Below are 9,156 nucleotides of genomic sequence, written 5' to 3'. Positions count from 1 at the left end.
GTCGTTCGGGGTTACCCTTTGAAGATTCGTCACCATTTTCTTCTTCTCTGCCACTGTGACTCGGTCGTCAAAGAAAGCAAAGGCAACAAGCACTTCCAGCACGTACCACAAGTGGCGATTGAATGCACTTGAAGCTGCCTTGCCAATGGCTTTGATGGGGAATGCCTCTGGGGCTTGAAGGAAGTCGAGATCGTTCTTCGGAGCGAAGACAGCGGAGGGGACCTCGAACCAGTACTTCACGTAAACTTTTGTGATAAAGATGACCACTTCCTCCAGATGGTTCCATGTCGCCTCGCTCCGTGACGGCCGCCGAGAAGGTCCAGGTCGATCTTCGATGGGGGTACTGGGTTTTGAAGAGAACCACCTTGAGTGTGTAGATGGCACAAGCCATCCATCTCGCCCGATAGATTGCTCCAGGCTGCTTGAATCGGATCCCTCCCGGGAGATGATCACCGAGAAAAATTATGGTCAGCTGGAGGAGTTCCTTGTAATCATCCCTCGGTTGTTGCTGCTGGAGCTGTCTTGCAGAACAAGATTACCTCCTCCTTCCATCCTTCGACCAGAGGTCCCAACTTCTCATTTTGAACGCTCATCGTGAATGAATTCTGGCAAATTCGGGGCCAGTAGTCACGGAACATGTCAATGCTCGGGGATGCGGAAGTTTCGAACATTCCAAACACCTTTTCCAAGGCGATTTCAGCCACATGATGCCAGCAGGCAAGATGAAGGAGATGCCGGCCGATTTCCTTCTCGAGGATGACACAGACCCCTCCTTTGTGGCCCGTGTTAGAGGTCGTTGTGTCAAAGCACAGCCCGCTGACTCGGTCTCTCACTCCCCATTCATCCACTGTCTCGAGAATCGCCGTTGCCATCACCGAAGCAGTCCCCGAACGAAGTTTCGGAATGGCAAGAAGCTTGACAACGTTGTCACCAGACACAAGGATAGGTAGTCGGTCGACGGTTTCCTTGCCAGGAAGGGAGAAGTCCTCCATGTTCTTTCCGTCCTAGTGGAGAACTAGAGGGACTTGTGGGTTGAACGCCTTCTTCATTTCAGTGGCCAAGGCAGCTCGGCACTTCATTCGAACCCGCCGGATCCCACTGGGGCTGATGATGAGTTCCTCGACATCCCCTTCGAGGCGGCTGGAGGAGCAAATAATTTAACTTCGATGCGCGACCTTTTACTATACATCGATTGTAAAATGATTAAATCTACGACGTTTTTTTGTTAGATGAAACAAGCTAACACCCTGAAGAAAGAAATTTTATTACTTTGAAATTTCGCCTATATACGATGGAAGCACCCTAATATACACATATATATACACATATATACACATATATATATACATATATATATATATATACATATATATAAACATATATACATATATATGGTAATTAGAATGTAAATAAATAAATAACCAACTAAGTAAATATATAGATAAACATATATGATTATGTGTATGTACTTAGTAAACTCATTTTGTGGGACACAATACAAAAAAGTACATAATAATTAAAATATAAATGAATAAATAAACAATTAAGTAAATATATAGATAAACATATATAATTATGTGTATGTACTTAGTAAACTGTCATTTTGTAGGACACAATGCAAATAAGTACAGAATGCAGAATCGCAAACTACTTTGGTCCCTCCTTTACAAGAGAATCATGTTGTTAAAAGAGAAAGTCATTAGATCATAGGGATGACTCTAAAATATTTTGTTTATTTTGTGTGTGTGTGTGTGTGTGTGTGTTTACCTAGTTGTATTCTACGGGAAGAGGAGCTATGCTCATGGTGCCCCATCTTTGTATCTTGCAATTCTTAAATTCATGTATGGTGTTTGCACACACTATTGTTTATTGTTTTGTCCAAATTGTTTCAGACATCCACCATTCTGTGTGGAAAGTTGTGTATATATATATGTGTGTATATATTATATATATATATATATATATATATATATATATATTATATATGTGTACATATATATATATATATATATATATATACATATATATATATATGTATATATATACATATATATATATATATATATATATGTATACATTATATATATATATATATATATATATATATATACATACATATATTATCATAATAAAAAGACATCTCAACTGCTACTAAAGAATAATATAAGAGAAAGTAAAAGTGACCTTCAGAGAACTCACGTCATATATAGGTACACGTGTAAACTTGGGAACTGTGCATCCCAACCTTCAAACTATATTGGCATGACAACAATGAAGCTCTCACGCAGGTTATCATACCACCTCTCTTCAGGAGCTCCCAGAAACCACCATTACTCTGCTCACAAAAGAAATTTAAATAAAGAAACTCTAATAGAAAACACAGAAGTGCTGGCAACAAATCAAGACCATAGAAGGCTACCTATCCTCGAAGCTCTTTTTATTAAAGAAACATCTCCCAATCTTAATATACAAACTAGGGATTTAGAAGCCCTCCCTAGCGTAAGGAGATCTAAGCCCACTGAAAGAAGGCACAATACTGATGACGTCACACAACAGCCGACCAATGAGGAAGTAGAATAGTTTGGGAGTCCCAGTCCAGCCCACTAGCCAATCAGAAGCCCCAAAATGTAATATCAGACCACCACCAACAATATATAAACACAATAATTCAATCAGATATTCACAGTCTAGCCACTGATGAAGCACTAAGTAGTGTGAAAACGCGTTCTGGCCAGTTTTTCACTTTGGTAAAGCCATGCCCAAAGTAACTGACAAAACAATGTCATATGGTGACATTATAAGACAACTTCCCGTGGAAGGGAAAAAGATTCTCAGAGAAAGAGAAAAGGCAGATAAAAAACTCTGCAATAATAATCTTGCCATTAAGTTTAACCATATATATATATATATACATATATATGTATATATATATATATATATATATATATATATATATATATATATATATACATAAATATATATATATACATATATGGAAGCTCGATGGCTGAGCGGGTTAGGGCGTCGTTACTTGCGGCGAAGGTCGAGGTGAGGCCGGTTCGAATCCTGCCACCAGCGAAGTTGAACCAAGGGCATGGTTCATTAAATTCCACGCTACAAAATTGCTGACCTGTCTGTTGAGCCCCCGCCCCCAAGTGACCCTAGTCAATTACCTAGACCTGCCCCCGTCAACAATGTCTGATACGTCCGAAAAGTCCGTATAAATTTTCATATTCAATTTCAAATAGGTTATTATATTGTCAGTTTGCTCTCCTGAAGTCTGGTTCTTTGACGTTATTCGTACTTTTTAATTCTTCCCAAATAATATCAAATCTTATTTCTTGATGATCGCTAGAGCCTAGACTATCTCCCATTTTTACGTTGCTCATTAAGTGCTCATTATTAGTTAAAAGTAAGTCCAGTGTATTTTCTCCCCTCGTAGGATCGGTAATCACTTGTTTTAGGAAATTATCCTGCACCACATCTAGGAATTTCTTCGTTTCCTGATGTCCTATTAAAGTTTCCCAGTCAATGTTTCTATGATTGAAATCTCCCATGATCATAACGTTTTTGTACTGGGACATTCTGTCAATTTCATAAATCAGGGGATCAGTCTGCTCAATGCTGAGGTTAGGAGGTCTATACAAGACGCCAATAATAACTTTCTTATTCTTGCCTATAATCTCTACCCAAATAGATTCCGTACAGTCCTCTTCCTTAATCGAATTGTTGATAATACAGTTTATTGTATTTTTAACGAAAAGTGCTACACCTCCCCCATTCCTGCCAACCCTATCCTTGCGGAAAAAAAGAAAAGAAACTTATATCCATCTATTTCGATTTCCGGAAGGAAATGTTTATCAGCCATGTTGATCCAGGATTCAGTAATAGCTATAACATCGAAATTCTCTACACATGCTTTACCTCGCAGCAAATCAATTTTGTTAATCATGCTTCTGCTATTTGTATAGTAAACTTTAAGTTTATTTCCTCGACCTGCTTTGGTGATTCTTTTCACATTCCCTCTCTAAGTTGTTTCTATTGCCTAAACTATATTCTGATACTTCCTCCCCCCCTACTCCCACGTAATCTACTTGAAAAAACCCTGTAGGAAGCCTACTTCTCGCTCAAGGGATTCAGCAAGGAGCCGAAATCCTCTGGGCGACAGGTGCACCCCGTCCCTTGTATATAGATGATTCTTACAGTAAAAGTGGTCCCAGTTGTAGACAAATGCCCATCCATTGGCCTTACAATGTTTTGCCAGCCTGCAATTCATTGCAATAGCCCTGGAATGCCATATGCGTCCAACTCTACGCCTCGGAAGGATTCCATATACAACAGGAAGACCTCCCCTATTGTGATGGTGGCATAGAATATTCTTTGTGTGTTGTACATATGTATTTGTAATATTGTTTATTTATTATCCTTGTGAGATATGGCATTATTATATATATTGTATATTATACATTATACTATAAACACTATTGTGAGAACCAAGTGTTCATTTGAGCGTGTATGTTTTCCCGCCAAGTGGGAGCCTGGTCACGTCGCTTAGCGTCAGTCTTGATTCTGCATACGAAGCGACCGCACGCTCGTTTTTGTAGTACTTGTAATTAATACAATATTTATCATTATTGCATTATTTGACTGTTTCATTGGTCACCCCGATACACATGGTGGCAGCGGAAAAACAATTCAGTGTCACATTGTATTATGTGATTTGAACTTTGTGCAGAACGCTCGTATTGTTGTGAACTTTGAAAAAAAAAAAAAAAATGCCGGCCAGTGATATTGCATTTGTTGGCGCTTGTGTTTTTCTCCCATTTTTTGCTTTCTATCCAGGTGGTTTTTTCAGTGACAATGGAACTATTCATTCCTTTCCCTTGAACATTTTGTGCGTAATTAGGCGCAGGAACATTTTTCTCTGAGAGCACCAGGTGATTTTTTTCCACGTGCTTTTCCCGTTGGCATCGACGTTTCAGCGTTCATCAACGTCATCTGCGGTTATCACTGGATCGTTTTATGTTCCTGTGTCTATCAGCTGTAGTTTGGACCCTGGATGGTGAAGAATTTTGGACAAACAATTTGATACCTACGTATTCTTCACATCGGCCGGTAATCATCGTTCGCTGATTTCCATAGTGACTTTCATCTCCTTTGCCAGTGCATTATTCAGGCTTGTACATGTTTCTTGTTTATTTTATGACAGGCCATATTGTGTTTCCTGTTTATAATGAAATAATTGGTAATTGTTTTTTTGTCTGGCAAGATGGCCAAATTGGTTGTCGTTCATGGTGGCCATGTTGTGACGTCATGATGATGATTCCTTTTCCTTAAGATCTAGTATAGTTACCCCTGTGCGGTAACGGTTTTCCTTGTTTATAGTTATTAGAGAATTGTGGTAATTACGTGGCTTAATTGTGAATCATATATTACGTATTAATAACGCTCTTGCTTTGTGTATTAGAGCGAATATTATTGCTTACGTTCTTTCAGGTGATCCATTCTTTCGATTTGTAGAGTGTATTCATTGCGATCACTATTTTTAACTGCATTTTCTTTATTTTGATTTTGATGTTATTACGTAGAAATAACGCTCTTGCTTTGTGTATTAGAGCAAATATTATTGCTTACGTTCTTTCAGGTGATCCATTCTTCCGATTCGGCTAAAATTGGCATCTCAAAGCATAACAGTGCTTTAAAAATAGTTTCTTATTTCACTATGAAAGTTTATATTAACTTATACTGCATTGAATAAGTCAATAGTTGATATATTTGTCCTATACACAATGTTAGGTTTCTAGTTTTGATATATTTGTTCAATATAAAATATTAGGTTACAAAGAAAGCAATGGCCTCCGTTAGCGGACCCAGGAATCTGGGTGCGCACGTCTTGTGTAATAGTAGTCCTTAATATATGTATATATATATATATATATATATATATATATATATATATATATATATATATATATATATATAATATATATATATGTATGTATATATATATATGCATATATATATAAATGAATAGTTACATAGATAGGTAAATAAGCAATTCAACATGCAAACGGACAAACAAACAAACAAGCAAATAGTATAAAAACCGACTTTGGAAGAAAACGGAGTCTGATGACTTGAGTGTCTTTGGGATTTTGAGGTTGTATACTTATTTATTCATTGATATAATCATGCATCTATCATTTCTTGCGATACCATAATTTTTCATCATATTCCATTTCATATTATCATCATTTTTATTTTGTCTCATGCTTTTTCAACGTATTGTATCTTATTGCATTTAATTTCATTCTGCTATCTTCTATTTTATTAGATTTCGTTTTATTTCATTACATAATTCTATTTTAAACATTTTTTTATTATTTTGTTATTTGCATTTTATTTTGATTTATTAATACTTTATTTTATCTTATTTTGTTTCTTCCTATTAGTCTTAATTTCATTTATTTATTTATTTATTTATTTGTTTGTTTATTTTTACTCAGGTTTGTCTTGTTTTGTTTTTGTTTTTTACGCCTAGTGTCTTGAAAGGCACAATGGTGATAATTGTTTTGATTTTATCTTCATTAAACATAACAATCATCAAAAACTGATTATTTTCTATATATCTTATTTATTTGTCGTATTTTATTGTAATTCATTTAATTTGGTTTGGTTTGGTCTTAATTCTATTTAATTTTTTCATATTCTATCTTATATTATTCGAAATCATTCTGTCTCATGCTGTTCGATTTTATCAAATGTTATTATATTCCATTTTGTTTTCTGTTGCCATTTTTGACACCCAATGTCACCATAGACAAAAAAGTACCCATAGATCTGCGGTCTGAGTACGTAAGAACATAGGAATGGAGGATACTGCAAGAGACCATATGGCCTATATTAGGCAGTTCCATGTCCATTACCACCTATCATCCCCAATCATAAATTTATCTAACCTTACGGATAGGTATGGTATGTGGTCATTGACGTGGAACTCCCTAGTGTAGACCTTATGGTCTCTTGCATTCTCCTTCATTGGTGTACATTTCCATTATACATAACATTGCATCAAGAGCTGTACTTTTTGCATTCGTGTCCACGTGTCCACGCCGACAGAGTCCAGCCAAGAAAATTCTCGGAAAAGAAAAAGAATTGAATTCATTCTCAGTAAACCGTTTGCGATTTTCCTGGTGACGTCACTAAAGGCCCAGATCGTCCTCCTATATAGGTCGGCCTCCAAGGCGACTCGAGTACCAGTCTCAGGCTCCTCCTCGAGCAAGAAGCACCTAAGCTCTCCCGAAGACGTTACAACGATGATGAAGGTGAGTCCACGTCGTCTCAACACAGGGCCCTCAGCGGTGGCTAGGTCTCAGGAAATGTCTGTGTCATTCGGTTTAACGTCGCGAACTCCCCATCATGTGCATAACACCATCTCCTGATTTCATGTGTGAACTGTCCCGGACCGCCGCAAGGTGGAGGTCCGGGCGAGTGAAAGACCCGCAGACCTCAAGAGAGAGAAAGAGAGAGAGAGAGAGGGGGGAGGGGGAAACGCTCGCCATGAAGAAGGCGCCTCTCGTGCGCAGCAGCGGCAAGCGCGAATGCCTCGCCGACGCGGCGATCGGGCGTCACTCCTGCTCCTCCGCTTTGACTAAGAGTCTTCTCGTCCTCTTCTGACCGCCAGGTAACCGGAGCCCTCGTGGTGGTGTGCGTCCTCGCCCTGGTGTCCATGGAGGCCCAAGCCGGGGAGGCTACGTGCCGATACTGGTGCAGGGCCGGTGGCGACGAGGAAAGGTTCTACTGCTGCGAGGACAAGTACAAACCACCCGGCCCAGTGGGAGGTAAGTCAAGAGCTCCAACTCGTACCAGTTCTCTTTGTAAACACAGACTCGCGATGCTCAAGACCCCCTTTTCATGTCTTGCAGACTTTGGAGGACCCCACCGATCTCTTTTCTTTTATTTTCTGTAAGCAGTGACTGGCGATGGTGAGAATCTCTCTTCAAAGGAGCCCTCTTTAATCCCCTCTTTCTCTCCTCCTTTTTCTTGCAGTCAAGAGGAACTTCAGGTGTCCACCACCCCCCAAGGCAGTATGCCCACCTTATCCCAGATTTGGACGCCCTGCCACCTGTTCCAACGACTTCAACTGCTTCGAGAATGACAAGTGTTGTTGGGACGAATGCCTGGAGAAGCACGTGTGCAAGCCATCCTTCCCCAAGTACCCGATTGGGCGCTAAGGACCAGACACACAGTCGTGGCACACAAGCTCTTATGAAAGAAAACACCAATGCTTCTATGTCGGTTTGTTTTGTCTTTTCCCATCATTTGACTCGCTCACTCTGAGCCCCCGTGAACAGAGCAACTTAAGAATGGAGTAGACTGCAAGAGACCATAAGGCCTAGACTCGGCAGTTCCATGGTCCAAGCTTGCCACCTGTCATTCCTCCCCATAAAGTTATCTCATCTTCTCTTTAAAACGACCAATTATAGTTTCAGCGCTCACTCACTAGATGGTTCCTAAGTCTCTTCCATTCGTTAACCACTCTGTTGGTCTACCAGTTTTCGCCAATTTCCATCTTAAACCTAGAGAGGGGTGCCGTACTGCCACCGTACCATGACTGGAGGCTGATCACGTGACAAAACAAAAATCGTTCTTTGTCCAGAGGTGATCAGGGTCACGTGATCAGGGTGACCACGTGAATGTCAAGAAAAAGATGATTGAAGAAAACTGAGAGAAAGAGAAAATAAGAGAGCGAGAAAGAGGAAGAAAGGAAAAAAATCAACTTTTCTTCTTTCCCGATTGCTGTGTCTGCTGAGAAATCTTACCTTTGCAAATGATCTTGGATGTAAGGAGGACAAAGTGGAGGAAGAGGAGGAGAAGGAGAAGAAAGAGGAAGGCAAGGAGGACGAGGTGAAGACGAGGAGGAGATGGAGGAGGAAGGAGAGGAAGAGGAAGAGGAGTAGGAGATGAAGGAGGAGAAATCGAAAGAGGAGGAGGAGTAGATGAAAGAGAGTAGGAGAAGCAGGAGAACAAAGGGGAGAAGGAGGAGGAGGAGGAGGGTGAGCACAGCTGAGAGATTTCCTGGAACGTAACCGTTTGACCTCAACAACAAAGAAAAATATATTGTTTGAATAAAATCACCTGGCGGCAGTCTTCAGA

At 39.7% G+C, this 9,156-nt stretch overlaps 1 protein-coding gene across 1 annotated transcript; it reads left to right on the top strand.

Moving 5' to 3' along the window:
- The first annotated feature begins 903 nt into the window (after nt 1-903).
- LOC143029686 (uncharacterized) lies at nt 904-8,293 on the top strand. Its single transcript, XM_076192520.1, has 4 exons — nt 904-946; nt 7,120-7,325; nt 7,685-7,841; nt 8,050-8,293. Exons 1-4 carry the CDS (start codon nt 904-906, stop codon nt 8,232-8,234), a joined length of 591 nt encoding a protein of 196 aa, XP_076048635.1. The 3' UTR covers nt 8,235-8,293.
- Nucleotides 8,294-9,156: the final 863 nt, after the last annotated feature.

This window comes from Oratosquilla oratoria, chromosome 1, assembly GCF_046742065.1.
Source record: "Oratosquilla oratoria isolate Oo_2021 chromosome 1, ASM4674206v1, whole genome shotgun sequence".
Lineage (NCBI taxonomy): Eukaryota > Metazoa > Arthropoda > Malacostraca > Stomatopoda > Squillidae > Oratosquilla > Oratosquilla oratoria.
Note: the sequence above shows the minus strand (reverse complement) of the source record. Positions and strands in the feature narration are given on the sequence as shown.